The sequence below is a fragment of the Salvelinus fontinalis genome, chromosome 29, assembly GCF_029448725.1.
Source record: "Salvelinus fontinalis isolate EN_2023a chromosome 29, ASM2944872v1, whole genome shotgun sequence".
In the NCBI taxonomy this organism is placed as follows: Eukaryota; Metazoa; Chordata; class Actinopteri; order Salmoniformes; family Salmonidae; genus Salvelinus; species Salvelinus fontinalis.
The window spans coordinates 28,148,528-28,167,118 of NC_074693.1; the positions used below are offsets into that span (position 1 = coordinate 28,148,528).

An 18,591-nucleotide genomic window follows, 5' to 3' on the forward strand; every position below is an offset into this window, starting at 1 on the left:
TCACTCTCTCACTCACTCTCTCACCCAGTTTGTACCACATGTCCCGTATGGCGAAACCAATGAGTCTCCTCATGTCTCCATACCTGAAGATGAAATCAGCTTTGTTTTAGGACAGGGGCTAATACAACATCCTAACATTGATTATGAAATACTGTGGCTCATTAAAATTTTCAGAGAGAAGCAAAAGACAAAATGTAAATTACTTTGTTAGGATCTTGTTCTTCTTGGTTGAGGAGAAGTGCTGGAGCTGCAAGGACTCTTGGGTAATGAATGCTACGGCCAAATGGAAGTAATTATTCCACAACTACAGACAAAGAGGGAGGAGGAAACAAAATCATCAGAACCTATGAGATAAATAATGAATTTATGATAGGGGGAGTGAGAGGGAGAGAGAATGAAAGAGAGTGTGGAGTATTTACTTACATTATTGACACACAGAGAGAGACTGAAAAACCTGCATGCGTACAACACACACACAGACAGACTAGAAGACACACACACACACACAGACTAGAAGACACACACGCACATACAGACTAGAAGACACACACACACACACAGACTAGAAGACACACACACATACAGACTAGAAGACACACACACATACAGACTAGAAGACACACACACATACAGACTAGAAGACACACACACACACAGACTAGAAGACACACACACATACAGACTAGAACACACACACACACACACACAGACTAGAAGACACACACACCCAGACTAGAAGACACACACACACATACACACACACACCCAGACTAGAAGATACACACACACACACACACACACACACACACACACACACACACACACACACACACACACACACACACACACACACACACACACACACACACACACACACACACACACACACACACACACACACACACAGACTAGAAGACACACAAACACACACAGACTAGAAGACACACACACACACACAGACTAGAAGATACACGCACACACACACACACACACACACACACACACACACACATACACACACACACACACACACACACACACACACACACACACACACAGACTAGAAGACACACACACACAGACTAGAAGACACAAGCGCACACACACACAGACTAGAACACACAAGCACACACACACACACACACAGACTAGAAGACACAAGCACACACACACACACAGACTAGAAGACACACGCGCACACTCACACAGACTAGAAGACACACGCGCACACTCACACAGACTAGAAGACACACACACACACACACACAGACTAGAAGACACACACACACACACACACAGACTAGAAGACACACGCGCACACACACACACAGACTAGAAGACACACGCACACACACACACAGACTAGAAGACACACACACACACACAGACTAGAAGACACACACACACACACACACACACAGACTAGAAGACACACACACACACACACACACAGACTATAGGACACACACACACACACAGACTAGAAGACACACACACACACACACACAGACTAGAAGACACACACATACAGACTAGAAGACACACACACACACACACACACACAGACAGACTAGAAGACACACACACACGCTGACCTGCACTTCAAAGTCGTTATTGTTGAGGAACTTGAGGTTCATGGTATCAGCGTAGGTGTTGATTGCTCTGAGGAACACCCTGACAGAAACACAATACACAGTCTGTCAGATAGATGACACCAGGAGATCAAGGTCTACCTAATATATATCAATGGGGATATTGACGTGACATGATATCAATATGGTATCCATATTCATGTCATCTGATATCTATATCAATGGAAATATTAAACATTAAGAAACATGTTAATAATATCAAAGTAATACAACATTGACACAGTATCCCTCCCACCATTTAGATTCATCTGATAATAAATGAGTTGTTATTCGATGAAATCAAATTATTATGTTAAAAGACACTTAAAACCAGATTTAACTCATTAAAAAGTAAAGTTTTAAAAGGTAACTGGCCTTTTCCGATGGCTCTCTTTCAAGTGCTATCTATCTTTCTCATTCTGTAAGAGACCTCACTGCTCCCTCCATCCTCTCTAACGTTGCTCTCTAGGAAGCACTATCTGTTTATCTTCCCTTAACCCACTCCTCCTTATCTTCCTCTTCCTATCTCTCGCTTTCTATCTTCTACTATCTCCCTAGTTTCTCTCTCTCTGCACTGTGCTGTCTGACATATCCTTGGCCTGTGGAAATCTCTCTCTCTCCCCCTCTCCCTCTCTTTCTCCCCCACCCCCGTCTACCCTTCACTGTAACTCTACACTACAGTTGCTAATCTACAATGTAACTCTACAATACAGTTGCTACTCTACAATGTAACTGTACACTACAGTTGCTAATCTACAATGTAACTCGACACTACAGTTGTTACTCTACAATGTAACTCTACACTACAGTTGTTACTCTACACTGTAACTCTACACTACAGTTGTTACTCTACAATGTAACTCTACACTACAGTTGCTACTCTACAATGTAACTCTGCACTACAGTTGCTTCTCTACAATGTAACTCTACACTACAGTTACTACTCTACAATACAGTTGCTACTCTACAATGTAACTCTACACTACAGTTGTTACTCTACAATGTAACTTTGCACTACAGTTGCTACTCTACAATACAGCTGTTACTCTACAATGTAACTGTACACTACAGTTGTTACTCTACAATACAGTTGCTACTCTACAATGTAACTCTACACTACAGTTGCTACTCTACAATGTAACTCTACACTACAGTTGCTACTCTACAATGTAACTGTACACTACAGTTGCTACTCTACAATACAGTTGCTACTCTACACTGTAACTCTGCACTACAGTTGCTACACTACACTACAGTTGCTACTCTACACTGTAACTCTACAATACAGCTGTTACTCTACAATACAGTTGCTACTCTACAATGTAACTCTACACTACAGTTGCTACTCTACAATGTAACTCTGCACTACAGTTGCTACTCTACAATACAGTTGCTACTCTACAATGTAACTCTGCACTACAGTTGCTACTCTACACTACAGTTGCTAATCTACACTGTAACTCTACAATAGAGCTGTTACTCTACAATGTAACTCTGCACTACAGTTGCTACTCTACACTACAGTTGCTACTCTACACTGTAACTCTACAATACAGCTGTTACTCTACAATGTAACTCTGCACTACAGTTGCTACTCTACAATACAGTTGCTACTCTACAATGTAACTCTACAATACAGCTGTTACTCTACAATGTAACTCTGCACTACAGTTGCTTCTCTACAATGTAACTCTACAATACAGTTGCTTCTCTACAATGTAACTCTACAATACAGTTGCTACTCTACAATGTAACTCTACAATACAGTTGCTACTCTACAATGTGACTCTACAATACAGTTGCTACTCTACAATGTAACTCTACAATACAGCTGTTACTCTACAATGTAACTGTACACTACAGTTGTTACTCTACAATACAGTTGCTACTCTACAATGTAACTCTACACTACAGTTGCTACTCTACAATGTAACTGTACACTACAGTTGCTACTCTACAATACAGTTGCTACTCTACAATGTAACTCTACAATACAGTTGCTTCTCTACAATGTAACTCTACAATACAGTTGCTACTCTACAATGTAACTCTACACTACAGTTGCTACTCTACAATACAGTTGCTACTCTACAATGTAACTCTACAATACAGTTGCTACTCTACAATACAGTTGCTACTCTACAATGTAACTCTACAATACAGTTGCTACTCTACAATACAGTTGCTACTCTACAATGTAACTCTACAATACAGTTGCTACTCTACAATGTAACTCTGCACTACAGTTGCTTCTCTACAATGTAACTCTACAATACAGTTGCTACTCTACAATGTAACTTTACAATACAGTTGCTACTCTACAATGTAACTCTACACTACAGTTGCTACTCTACACTGTAACTCTGCACTACAGTTGTTACTCTACACTGTAACTCTACACTACAGTTGCTACTCTACACTGTAACTGCACTACAGCTGTTAATCTACAATGTAACTCTGTCCACAGTTGTTACTCTACACTGTAACTCTACACTACAGTTGCTACTCTACACTACAGTTGCTACTCTACAATGTAACTCTACAATACAGTTGCTACTCTACACAGGCTCTGCTCTGCACCATAACACTGTTACCATCATAAGAGATGAGTCAGCTACATCCAAGTTTCAAGTGTGTGTGTGTGTGTGTGTGTGTCACGATCGTCATTGGAAGCATACTCGGACCAAAGCGCAGCGTGATCTGGGTTCCACATATTTATTGAAGTGAAACTTCGAAAAAGACAAAATAAAGAAACAACGAAACGTGATGTCAGTGAAGTGCTCACAGGCAGCTACACTAAAACAAGACCCCACAAAACACAGTGGGGAAATGGCTGCCTAAGTATGATCTCCAATCAGAGACAACGATAAACAGCTGCCTCTGATTGGGAACCATACCAGGCCAACATAGAAATAAAACACCTAGACAGGACCACCCCCCTAGTCACACCCCGATCTAACCAAAATAGAGAATAAAAACGTCTCTCTATGGTCAGGGCGTGACAGTACCCCCCCAAAGATGCGGACTCCGGCCGCAAAACCTGAAACCAACTAGTGAGGGTAGGGGGTGTGACTAGTGTCGGTGGCGGCTCCGGTGCGGGTCTTTGCCCCCGCCCAGACCACGGGTCCGGCCATTGAGCCGGGTAGAACGCCGTGCCCGGACTGGGCCTCGGTGCAGAGGAGGGCCCCGGCCATGGAGCTGGGTTGAACGCCGCACCCGGACTGGGCACCGGCGCCGAGGAATGCTCCGGCCATGGAGCTGGACTGGACGCCGTGCTTGGACTGGACATCGGCACAGAGGAAGACTCCTGCCATGGAGCAGGACTGGACGCCGTGCCTGGACTGGACATCGGCACAGAGGAACGCTCCTGCCTTGGAGCGGGACTGGACGCCGTGCCTGGACTGGACATCGGCACAGAGGAACGCTCCTGCCTTGGAGCGGGACTGGACGCCGTGCCTGGACTGGACATCGGCACAGTGGAACGCTCCTGCCATGGAGCAGGACTGGACGCCGTGCCTGGACTGGACATCGGCACAGAGGAACGCTCCTGCCTTGGAGCGGGACTGGACGCCGTGCCTGGACTGGACATCGGCACAGAGGAACGCTCCTGCCTTGGAGCGGGACTGGACGCCGTGCCTGGACTGGGCACTGGCGCAGAGGAAGACTCTGGCATTGGAGCTGGACGTTATGGACCCTGGACCGTCGCAGGAGGTTCCGGACCGTGGACCGTCGTAGGAGGTTCCGGACTGTGGACCGTTGCAAGAGGTTCCGGACTGTGGACCATCGCCGGAAGCTCTGGACTGTGAACTGTCGCCGGAAGCTCTGGACTGTGAACCATCGCCGGAAGCTCTGGACTGGGGACCGTCGCAAGACGCTCTGGACTGGGGACCGTCGTCGGAAGCCTGGTGCGTGGAGCCGGCACAGGTGGCACCGGACTGGTGACACGCACTTCAGGACAAGTGCGAGGAGGAGACACAGGACATAGCGGACTGGGAAGGCGCACTGGAGGCCTAGTGCGAGGAGTAGGCACAGGACGTACCAGACTGGGGAGACGTACTGGAGACTTGGTGCGTAGAGCTGGCACAGATGGTGCCGGGCTGAGAAGGCGCTCCTTGCTCCTTGCCAAAACCTCTCTCCAGTATCTCTCATTACATTCCTCTATCGACTCCCACACAGGCTCTGGCTCTCTCCACTGCTCAACCGCTAGCTCCGGCGCCCGTTTGGGCTGTCTTTTGGGCTTTCTCTGTGGCCGCGAACCCCAGCGTCGTCGCTGTCCTCCCTTCTCTCCTTGCGTCTGTTTCCACGGAAGGCTTTCGTGTCCTGACATGATTTCCTCCCAAGTCCAGGATGTCCTCTCCTCCTTTATCTCCTCCCAAGCCCAGGATACCTTCTCCTCTCGGGCACGCTGCTTGGTCCTGTTGTGGTGGGCTCTTCTGTAACGATCGTCGTTGGAAGCATACTCGGACCAAAGCGCAGCTTTTTTTTTTTATTGAAGTGAAACTTCGAACAAGACAAAATAAAGAAACAACGAAACGTGATGTCAGTGAAGTGCTCACAGGCAGCTACACAAAAACAAGACCCCACAAAACACAGTGGGGAAATGGCTGCCTAAATATGATCCCCAATCAGAGACAACGATAAACAGCTGCCTCTGATTGGGAACCATACCAGGCCAACATAGAAACAAAACACCTAGATAGGAACACCCCCCCCCCCCCCTGTCACACTCCGACCTAACCAACATAGAGAAAAAAAGGCCCTCTATGGTCAGGGCGTGACAGTGTGTGTGTATGTGTGCAGTACCTGTTCTGCACCATGATCATAGCCATCCAGTCAGAGGGATAGACGTGCTTCCCAATCAGATCCTTAAACAGTAGGAACGTCTCCATCAGAAAGTCCTGCAACACATAGAGCCTATGAGTGTGTGTGTGTGTGTGTGTGTGTGTGTGTGTGTGTGTGTGTGTGTGTGTGTGTGTGTGTGTGTGTGTGTGTGTGTGTGTGTGTGTGTGTGTGTGTGTGTGTGTGTGTGTGTGTGTGTGTGTGAGACGGCTCACCACTAGGTCGGTGGTGCCTGAGAAGGTCTCTAGGTAGCTGGAGTAGTGGCTATCATCCATCTGACTCAGAATGGCCGTCATACAGGCCACCACCCTGGACTGAGAGAGAGAGAGAGAGAGAGAGAATGTGGTCAGTGTACAACAGGGGAAGTAGCACTTTCAACTCTCTTGTTAGAAATATTCCTCACCAAGAGATTCATTATTAGCAGAAATTACAATATTGTTTCAAAATGAAAGGGGTGATAGAAGGGAGCGATAGACGAGAGAGCGGGAGGAAGGGAGTGATATATGAGACGGGGAGGAAGGGAGTGATAGATGAGAGGGGGAGGAAGGGAGTGATAGATGAGAAGGGGGGAGGAAGGGAGAGATAGATGAGAGGGGGAGGAAGGGAGTGATAGATGAGAGGGGGAGGAAGGGAGTGATAGATGAGAGGGGGAGGAAGGGAGAGATAGATGAGAAGGGGGGAGGAAGGGAGTGACAGATGAGAGGGGGAGGAAGGGAGAGATAGATGAGAAGGGGGGAGGAAGGGAGTGATAGATGAGAGTGGGAGGAAGGGAGTGATAGATGAGAGGGGAGGAAGGGAGAGATAGATGAGAAGGGGGGAGGAAGGGAGAGATAGATGAGAGGGGGAGGAAGGGAGAGATAGATGAGAGGGGGAGGAAGGGAGAGATAGATGAGAGGGGGAGGAACAGAGTGATAGGAAGTGACAGATGAGAGGGGGAGGAAGGGAGAGATAGATGATGGATGGATATCTGCAGATGGAGAGATGACCATCATCAGTCATGTGTCTGTTGGAGTTCTTGGCTGATAAAAATGGGAATGTGTGCTATTGTCATTTCACTCACTCCCCGAGACTCTGTTTGTTGCTTCTGATATCAATAGAGTCAGGCGAGCCTGACACACACACACACACACACACACACACACACACACACACACACACACACACACACACACACACACACACACACACACACACACACACACACACACACACACACACACACACATATATTCCTTCACCCTGAAAGAGGAGTATCCTGGAGGGCTACGTTTTAGCAATCACCACAGGAACCTTGTTTATGTGTATGTGTGTCTGTGTGCTTTGTGCTTGCGTTTCTGACACATACACACAAACACACACACACAACCTAATCATCGTGACACACCAACAAATGCAGGCATGCAGACTCACACATTCAGTCTCTCTGTGTAATGGTGTTAACATAAAGCTGGAATTTGGAAGTGGTGTGAGTAGTGTGCTGCTTATCCCTGTATCTCTCCTGGTAGAACATGTCACCAGACACCCTGTCATGATCCAATCTTTTTCATATCTCCTCCTCCTTTCTTCCATCCCTCCCCACCCCTCCTCTCCTCCTCTTCTCCTCCTCCCTCCCTCCATCCCTCCCCACCCCTCCTCTCCTCCTCCATCCCTCCCCACCCCTCCTCTCCTCCTCTTCTCCTCCTCCCTCCCTCCCTCCATCCCTCCTCTCCTCCTCTTCCCCTCCTCCCTCCCTCCCTCCATCCCTCCCCACCCCTCCTCTCCTCATCTCCTCTTCTTTTCCTCCCTCCCTCCCTCCCTCCCTCCCTCCCTCCCCACCCCTCCTCTCCTCCTCCTCGTCTCCTCCTCTTTCCCTCCCTCCCTCCCTCCCTCCCTCCCTCCCTCCCTCCCTCCCTCCCTCCCTCCCTCCCTCCCTCCCTCCCTCCCTCCCCACCCCTCCTCTCCTCCTCCTCGTCTCCTCCTCTTTCCCTCCCTCCCTCCCTTCCTCCCTCCCTCCCTCCGTCCCACCCCTCCCCTCCTCCCTCCCTCCCTCCCTCCCTCCCTCCCTCCCTCCCTCCGTCCCACCCCTCCCCTCCTCCCTCCCTCCCTCCCTCCCTCCCTCCCTCCCTCCCTCCCCTCATCCCTCCGTCCCACCCCTCCTCCCTCCCTCCCTCCCTCCCTCCCTCCTCACCTCTCCTCTCCTCTGTCGTATTGGGTTGTGAGCTCTTTGTGTTTATTGTGACACTGCTGCCAACTGACTGCCTGATGTAACGAGCACACACACACACACGTGCGTGCGCGCACACACACAAAGGCACACAGACACACACAGATAAACAAAAGCAAAGCAGCCAAACACAGATAAACACAAGAACACACAAACACAGAACTGCAAACAACTAATCAAATCCTCCCTAAGAGTCCATTTCAAACACTCAGATAACACAGATCAACTTCTAGAGTGTAATGTAATGAAACCATCCCTCTCTATCTCTCTTTCTCTGTCTCCCTCTCTCTATCTCCCTCACTCTCATCCCTCCATCATTCTCACTGTGGTATTTCAACCAGTAGACATGGAGTTTATCAAAATTGGGTTTGTTTTCAAATTCTTTGTGGATCTGTGTAATCTGAGGGAAATATGTGTCTGTAATATGGTCATACATTTGGCAGGAGGTTAGGAAGTGCAGCTCAGTTTCCATCTCATTTTGTGGGCAGTGTGGACTGTCTCTCTCTCTCTCTCACCATCTCTCTCGCTCTACTACCACCATTACCACTAGTATAATTCACACCTCTAATATCTCTACTGCTACCATTACCACTAGTAGTTTACCTACCTCTAATATCTCTACTACTACCATTACCACTAGTAGTTTAACTACCTCTAATATCTCTACTGCTACCATTACCACTAGTAGTTTACCTACCTCTAATATCTCCTCTACTACCATTAACACTAGTAGTTTAACTACCTCTAATATCTATACTACTACCATTACCACTAGTAGTTTAACTACCTCTAATATCTCTACTACTACCACCATTACCACTAGTAGTTTAACTACCTCTAATATCTCTACTACTACCATTACCACTAGTAGTTTAACTACTATTTCGGTGTTCCTCAAGGTTCCGTTTTAGGACCACTATTGTTTTCACTATATACTGTATTTTACCTCTTGGGGATGTCATTCGAAAACATAATGTTAACTTTCACTGCTATGCGGATGACACACAGCTGTACATATCAATGAAACATGGTGAAGCCCCAAAATTGCACTCACTAGAAGCCTGTGTTTCAGACCTAAGGAAGTGGATGGCTGCAAACTTTCTACTTTTAAACTCTGACAAAACATAGATGCTTGTTCTAGGTCCCAAGAAACAAATAGCTGTCATCATCACCATTGCATCAGTACTACAACTACCATCATAATTCCTACTACTACTACCGTTACCAGTACCCCTACTACCCGTAACAATCATGACAATAATAATAATCATGATTACTATGCAGATGTTATGCTTCATTACCCCTCAGGCTATGGCAGGCAAATACATATTTGGCTACGAGAGGAGACATTGCTCCTTTGTCCATTAATATTTTTTGTTTATTTATCTGAGTTTAATAAGATAACATTTTGAATCCATTTTGTAATTTCTGCTAATAATGAATCTCTTGGTGAGGAACATTTCTAACAAGAGAGTTGAAAGTGCATTTCTGTCTCTACTTCCCCTGTTGTACACTATCTCTCTCTCTCTGTCTCTCTCTGTCTCTCTCTGTCTCTCTCTGTCTCTCTCTGTCTCTCTCTGTCTCTCTCTCTCTCTCTCTGTCTCTCTCTCTCTCTGTCTCTCTCTCTCTCTGTCTCTCTCTCTCTCTCTCTCTCTCTCTCTCTCTCTCTGTCTCTCTCTGTCTCTGTCTCTGTCTCTGTCTCTGTCTCTGTCTCTGTCTCTGTCTCTGTCTCCCTCTCTCTCTCTCTCTCTCTCTCTCTCTCTCTCTCACTCTCTCTCTCTCTCTCTCTCACTCTCTCTCTCTCTCTCTCTCACTCTCTCTCTCACTCTCACTCTCTCTCTCACTCTCTCTCTCTCACTAATAGGATTATCAACAGGATAAACTACACACACACATACACATATAAACACACAGACACACACATACTGAGGCAACTAGCGAATTCACTACAGATTGGTGGTCCACCCTATACTAGAGTCCTGTATCAGGTCGGATACACACATGGTTGACCCGCAAAAAAATTCCGGGTGGAATGAAAACATTCTTTCAACCCATGGGTCGGCTCATTTCTGGGTATTGTCAAATAATTTCTGGGTATTGTCTCAGCCTGTGCTGCGTGTTATTGTTCCCATGTCCGTTGGTGGTGTGAGTACCTATGCGTAGTCTCAGCCTGTGCTGCGTGTTATTGTTCCCATGTCCGTTGGCTGTGTGAGTACCTATGCGTAGTCTCAACCTGTGCTGCGTGTTATTGTTCCCATGTCCGTTGGCAGTGTGAGTACCTACGCGTAGTCTCAGCCTGTGCTGTGTGTTGTTGTTCCCATGTCCGTTGGCAGTGTGAGTACCTACGCGTAGTCTCAGCCTGTGCTGTGTGTTATTGTTCCCATGTCCGTTGGCAGTGTGAGTACCTACGCGTAGTCTCAGCCTGTGCTGCGTGTTATTGTTCCCATGTCCGTTGGCAGTGTGAGTACCTACGCGTAGTCTCAGCCTGTGCTGTGTGTTATTGTTCCCATGTCCGTTGGCAGTGTGAGTACCTACGCGTAGTCTCAGCCTGTGCTGCGTGTTATTGTTCCCATGTCCGTTGGCAGTGTGAGTACCTACGCGTAGTCTCAGCCTGTGCTGTGTGTTATTGTTCCCATGTCCGTTGGCAGTGTGAGTACCTACGCGTAGTCTCAGCCTGTGCTGCGTGTTTTGTGCATTGTGTATTACGGGTCTCGTCCCGTGTCGTTCTACGAGGTTTACCCTCGCTCTTTTGTTTGGGTACATCCCGGTGTTTTGTATAAGTGTTTGTTTTGGCTGTATTAACAACCCAGATTATGTATTCCTGCGCCTGTCTCCAAATCCTTTATACCAGAGTGTCAAGGACGACTGCATATTTGATGTGTTTAGGTGGTTTAATACATGATCCACAGCATAATTATTAACTTGACCACGCATAAAAATATCTTCAACGTCTGATTTGTAATTGTTACCCATCTACCAATCACCGCCCTTTATGAGGCCAGTCATTCGAAAATCATGTCAACCCCTATTATTGTTTCACACAGAATCCATGAAACTTATTTGTAACTCATTTGTTAAGCCAAATGTTATTTTCAGACTAATTCATATCCTAATATCCTACTACTCTGGAGTCATAAGACATTTATGTATGTTGTTTGGAGGGTTTGGATTGGCTCTCGGAACAATTCTAGTCAAGTGGGTCGGGTTGCGGAGAAAAATCTGCCCTGAAGTTTGATATCGGTGTGGGCTTGGAATTGATGTGGGGCAGGTGCAGCTCAAAAAAACTGACCCGTACAGGACTCTACCCTACATACAGTATGTGTGTGTGGGGGAGGGGGTGGGGGGTTCTTCTCTGAGGAATTAACACTGCCCTCAATCTCTTTACTCACCACCCTCCAAAACACACACACACACTCACACAACCACAAGGTTACGTACACCAACATATGACGAGCGTATGTGCGCAGACTCATACACAGATACATGAACGCACAGGAGCTCTACACATATCATGTGGACACACACACACACACACACACACACACACACACACACACACACACACACACACACACACACACACACACACACACACACACACACACACACACACACACACACACACACACACACACACACACACACAGCTCTTGTCCTGTCCAGGGTCTTATATAACTGCAAGGAGATTATTGAAAAAGCAGGACACAGATGCTCAGACGGGGATTTTGCTACCTCCCTCCTCTCGTATTCTCTTTCTCTCCATTCGTCGGTCTCCAGCCCACCCTCAACCCTTTCTTTTTCATACAACTGATATCAAAAGACAGGTTTTAGGAGGACAGAACATAAATCTAGAAGATTTTGTCGGCAGTCTAGGACAGATGGACACATCTTAAAGCAAAACAGATGCACACAAAAGGAGACAATGACACCTTACAGACAGACTGGCAGACAGAAACACCTTTAAGGTCCAATGCAGCTGTTTTTATCTCAATATCAAATCATTTCTTGGTAACAGTTAAAACCCTCTTAAGGATCCAACCCTTTTTTTCAATTTTCGCCTAAAATGACATACACAAATCTAACTGTCTGTAGCTCAGGACCTGAAGCAAGGATATACATATTCTTGATACCATTTGAAAGGAAACACTTTGAAGTTTGTGGAAATGTGAAATTAATGTAGGTGAATATTACACATTAGATCTGGTAAAAGATAATACAAGAAAAAAACGATGTGTTTATTAGTATGTTTTTTGTACCATCTTTGAAATGCAATAGAAAGGCCATAATGTATTATTCCAGCCCAGGTGCAATTTGGATTTAGGCCACTAGATGGCAGCAGTGTATGTGCAAAGTTTTAGACTGATCCAATGAACCATTGAATATCTGTTCAAAATGTTGTATCAAGACTGCCCAAATGTGCCTAATTGGTTTATTAATAACTTATTTAAGTTCATAACTGTGCACTCTCCTCAAACAATAGCATAGTATTAATTCACTGTAATAGCTACTGTAATTTGGACAGTGCAGTTAGATGAACAAGCATTTAAGCTTTCTGCCCATATCAGATACAGTCTATACAGTCCATATCAGTCTATGTCCTGGGAATTTTTTTTGTTACCTACAACCTCATGCTAATCATTATTAGCCTACTTTAGCTCAACGCCCCGCGGGGAGGACACTGATCCCGTAGAGCAGGGGTGTCAAACATACGGCCCGCGGGCCGGAACTGGCCCCCAAGGAGGTTCGATCAGGCCCGCAGGATAATTTGAAAGTGGAAAAAATGCATTAAAAACATGGAATTAATATTTTTAATTCGCTGCAATTCATGGATTATCCGCTAAGGGGCGCACTCTTTCCATCAGAGTAGAAGACAAGCCGCATCACTGAGACAGACTGAAAACAGCAGACGGTATCAATGCGCCATCTGCTGCTTGTTACGACGTTGTTAATACCTTGGTCTCTACCTCTCCGCTACACCCTCATTAGCCAAAATGTCGTTATCCAAACGGAGAAAAGTAGATAAGGAGTGTAGAATTTTCAAAGAAAAATGGACCACGTCCTATTTATTTACAGAGATGCACGGAAAACCTTCGTGCTTGGTGTGTTTGCAACAAGTTTCGGTATTGAAGGAATATAATATTCGACGCCACTACGAGACTCATCACAGCGAAAAATATGACGGCTTGCAAGGACAATTGAGAAGAGATAAGATTAACGAATTGCTGGCGGGTCTGAGGAAACAGCAGTCAACTTTCATCCAGAGCCGAGAAGTCAGTGAAGCAGCGGTAAAAGCCAGCTACCTAATTGCTAGCGAAATAGCATTAGCATCGAAGCCATATTCCGACGGTGACTTTGTTAAACGATGCATGATGAAGGCGGCTGAACTTGTATGTCCCGAGAAGCGACAAGCTTTTGCCAATATTAGCCTGACGAGGAATACTATAGCAGAGAGGATTTCGGAACTATCGGCAGATTTAGACAGTCAATTGAAACAGAGAGTCAAGTCATTTATTGCATTTTCCGTGGCAATTGACGAGAGCACTGACATCACAGACGTGGCCCAACTGGCCATATTTATTCGAGGAGTTGATGAGACATTGACTGTTACTGAAGAGTTTCTTGAGTTGGTGCCAATGATGGACACCACAACAGCCGAGGACATTTTCGGCTCTGTCGTTGCTGCATTGGACAGAGTTGGAGTGGACTGGTCCCGCGCTGTCAGCCTGGCTACAGACGGCGCGCCATCCATGGTCGGAAAGAAAGCAGGTGTCGCGACAAAGTTCAAAGACAAAGTACAAGCCCTTAATGGAGGAGATCGTTTCTGGACATTTCACTGTATTTTGCACCAGGAGGCATTGTGTTGCAAGTCGCTGAAAATGGACCACGTCATGGAGGTGGTTGTTCGCACTGTAAATTTCATCCGGTCCAGAGGTCTGAACCATCGTCAGTTTGACAAACTTCTCAGCGACAGCAACATTACCCACAGCCTGCCATACCACACTGAAGTGAGATGGTTAAGCCGAGGCGCTGTGCTGAGGCATTTCTTTGATCTACGAGAGGAAATCGGACAGTTCATGGAGAAAAAAGGAAAACCGGTGTTGGAATTACAATCTCAGGAATGGCTACGGGACCTTGCATTCTTGGTTGATATTACTGAACACTTGAACAATCTGAACAAAATGTTGCAAGGCCGCAAAAAAGTTGTCACACAGTTTTCTGACAACATACATGCATTTAAGTTGAAGCTGACTTTGTGGGAGATGCAACTGGCAAATGGCAACCCTGCTCATTTCCCCTGTCTGAGAGATGTGTGTGTGACCAGACCTGATGCGGACATGAAACGGTACAAAGACAAAATTGCAGGACTACTGCGGGAGTTTGAGAAACGTTTTCAGGTATTTGGTGAACTTGAGACAGAATTTTCAGTTTTTCGCTCACCTTTCACAGTTAAAGCTTCTGATCTGCCGGTCGAAATTCAGCTAGAGATAATTGATTTGCAGTGTGATGCAGATTTGAAGGGCAAATTTGCCTCTGTAGGTCTGGACAGATTTTATCAGTATCTACTACCAGGGTACCCCAAATTAACAGCCCTGGCTGCTAAAATTTTGTGCATGTTTGGGACAACCTACCTTTGTGAACAAATTTTCTCAGTGATGAATATCAATAAAACAAAAATGCGTTCAAGGCTCACAAACAAGCACTTAAATGACATTCTGAAAGTGACAGCTAGTCAGGACATGACACCTGGTGTTGATGCACTTGTACAGGCCAAAAGATGCCAAGTTTCAGGAACAAATACAAGTCCAGACTAGACTAACACCTTTAAAATGCTGCCTTAGATACTGTTTGCATTGAAAGAATACAGCTCTGTGAAGATGAATCCTTACTGTGGTGATTTAAAAAATGTGCACTTTAATGTTAGTCAGCAGCTTCAAAACAAAAGTTGTGTGATGGAATTCTACTGTTCATACAACTCCATAAATTTTCAGTATGTATTGTATGTGTATGTATGTTTCATGTATGAAGTTTACAGATTTACAGGACAGGCGAACACTTTCTTCATTACACATTTAAAATCACTCTCCTTAGTTTGTAAGGTGTACGCAGGGATTACATTTAGATTTTATATGCGTATGTGTAAGTGGTTTAAAAATTCCTTTCTTTAAAAGTCTCATTTAATCTTAAAGTGCATTACTATATTTTTCAGTACCAATTAAAGTTTTGTGCCTTTGTACAATCAGTGGGATCAGTTGCAATGCATATTTGTGAATGATAAAAGTAAATTGCAAATTTGTCTAAGGAAATATGAGGTGTTTCATGAAATGTTTTGTAAAAGGATAGTTCATTAAATTTCAATATTTTCCTAATGTTCTTGTGCTTCTTTACACCAAAACAAAGGAAAGACATGATATTTTGGTTATTTATAGCAGAGTATGGTATAATTTTAATGGTCCGGCCCACTTGACATCTCCCTAGGCCGTATGTGGCCCACGATGCGAAATGAGTTTGACAGCCCTGCCGTAGAGGTTTTAAGTACCTTACAGTAATTGTTTTCAATTAAATTTGTCAAAATATAACAAAAACAGCTTCTTAACAATTTCGCAAACAAGAATAGTGCTAGGACTGTCTGGGAGTGGTCTGAGTGGGGAGGAGAAAACTGAAAACTAGCTGTTATTGGCAGACAAGTTTGGAACTGTCTGTCTTTTTGGTCTATAAACTAATGTCACCAGGCAGGCCTAAGCTCCATCCCAGCTTACTTTTCAGGTGGTTTTTACAGCTCTTACATTTAAAGGGCATTAACATAATTCTAACAATTTGACAGAATTATCCCAACCTCATAGTGTGATATTATATATACAAGTTTTGACTGCACTGGACCTTTAATACAGAGACATGTGTGCATAAACACAAAGAGAGAGGCACACACATGCTATCTTAGACTGACAGTCATGCATAGAGACACAATCAACCGAACTGCATGACAGAAGAGGCCTTTTTTTGTCATTCAATTTTCTCTGCCTCATTCTCTCGTCCTTTTTTTCCCTTCTCTCGCTCACCCTCAGGTGAGAAGTCATTATGGGACTGTGATATTTTATTTTTCATCTTTCAAAAATAGACTATTTTAAAACGAGTCTCTTAGCTGCCTGCGGCTTTACGAGAACACACACAAGCATGCGCACATGCACGGACACATGCACGGACACATTCTGCTTTGACACCAAGGTTTCTGTTAATGAAGGAGGATGGGGGAGAAATGGAGCGAGACACAGCAATGGAGAGAGAGATAGAGAGGGAGAGGGAGAGATGGAGAGAGAGAGATGGAGGGAGAGAGAGAGAGAGATGGAAAGTGGTGTTGGGGGAAAAACATACAACATTATAAATGTTGGCGAGGAATTGGCGAGGGCACTAGAACAGTCTGCAGCACCCGGCCTCACCCTACTAGAATCTGAAGATAAGTGTCTACATTTTGCTGATGACCTGGTTCTTCTGGCTCCAGATACTCAACTAGTCTAAAGAAGGCCAGTTCTATGGCTTTTTTAATCAAAACAACAGTTTTCAGCTGTGCTAACATAATTGCAAAAAAAACTTGGATTAGCGAACACAACGTGCCATTGGAACACAGGAGTGATAGTTGCTGATAATGGGCCGATGTAGATATTCCATAAAAAATCTGCTGTTTCCAGCTACAGTAGTCATTTACAACATTAACAATGTCTGCACTACATTCCTGATCAATTTGATGTTATTTTAATGGACGAAAACAAGGACATTTCTAAGTGGCCCCAAACTTTTGAACAGCAGCGTAGATCTTCTGCACAGATTCTGTCAGACCTGGGCCCTGACTGTAAATCTCAGTAAACACCAACAATGGTCTTTCAAAAAAGGTCCCGTATTTCACTTTTGTTTGTTATCTATTTCACTTGCTTTGGCAATGTTAACATATGTTTCCCATGTCAATAAAGCCCCTTAAATTGAGAGAGAGAGAGAGAAGGAGAGAGCGAGAGAGAGAGAAAGAGAGAGAGAGAGAGATGGAGAGAGCAGTGTAATTAGGCAGTGTGTTTGCATGTCAGAGTGTACTGATTGGCCAGATCAATGACTTCACAGATCAACATCGCTCCATCAGGTACAAAGAGATCTAACAAGGCCCTTTCTAACAACCCCAGCTAACACCCTGAGACATGGAGCGAGAGAGGGAGGAAGGGAGAGAAGGAGGGTGGAGGAGAGGAGGAGAGTCTGAGATGAGAGAAGTCAGAAATACATTCAGACACAGTAGCCTGACCCCTAAAGCTATATCACCCCTCTCAACTCCTCCTTTCATCCTAAAACGACATCCCACATCTCCTTTCCTCCTTTCCTCCTCCCCTCCCTCCCTCCCTACCACCATCCACATCTTGCAGTAATGTGCACCCCTTCTCATCAAAACATCCTCCGAATCAAATTACTGAGAGCTAAGAGAGAGCAAACACTCATTGCCCACCACACCATGTTATGTGTCTGTGTGTGTGTGTGTGTGTGTGTGTGTGTGTGTGTGTGTGTGTGTGTGTGTGCGTGTGCGTGTGCGCGTGCGCGTGCACGTGCGTGTGTGTGTGTGCGTGTGTGCGTGTGTGTGGGTGATGTGTGTGTGTGTGTGTATCTTTGTGTGTGGGTATGTATCTTTGAGATTCCTCTCACACATAACATAAAGGTGTATTGCAATTATTGTGCATTGGGTGTGTAGCTGTGGGTATATTTCATTCTAACATACACACATACACACACACACACAGATATTCCCCTCCTCATCTCAGCAGAGGTTAATTGAAACTTGACACAAGGTGAGTTTTCTGAGCTGCATACATCACTGGTTATTTTTGGTAGGGGTCCTAGGGAACACAAACACCCCAATGTATCACTGATTATACCAGAGAGCATTGACTA

At 45.2% G+C, this 18,591-nt stretch overlaps 1 protein-coding gene across 1 annotated transcript in view; it reads right to left on the bottom strand.

The window, feature by feature from the left end:
* Positions 1-18,591, bottom strand: part of LOC129827770 (dedicator of cytokinesis protein 2-like) — a gene marked incomplete in the record, with an annotated part of 209,877 nt that overhangs the window by 21,209 nt on the left and 170,077 nt on the right. Inside the window, 5 exon segments of the mRNA XM_055888932.1 lie at positions 25-83; positions 204-304; positions 1,596-1,674; positions 6,435-6,529; positions 6,686-6,784. Coding sequence (XP_055744907.1) covers positions 25-83; positions 204-304; positions 1,596-1,674; positions 6,435-6,529; positions 6,686-6,784 — 433 coding nt within the window.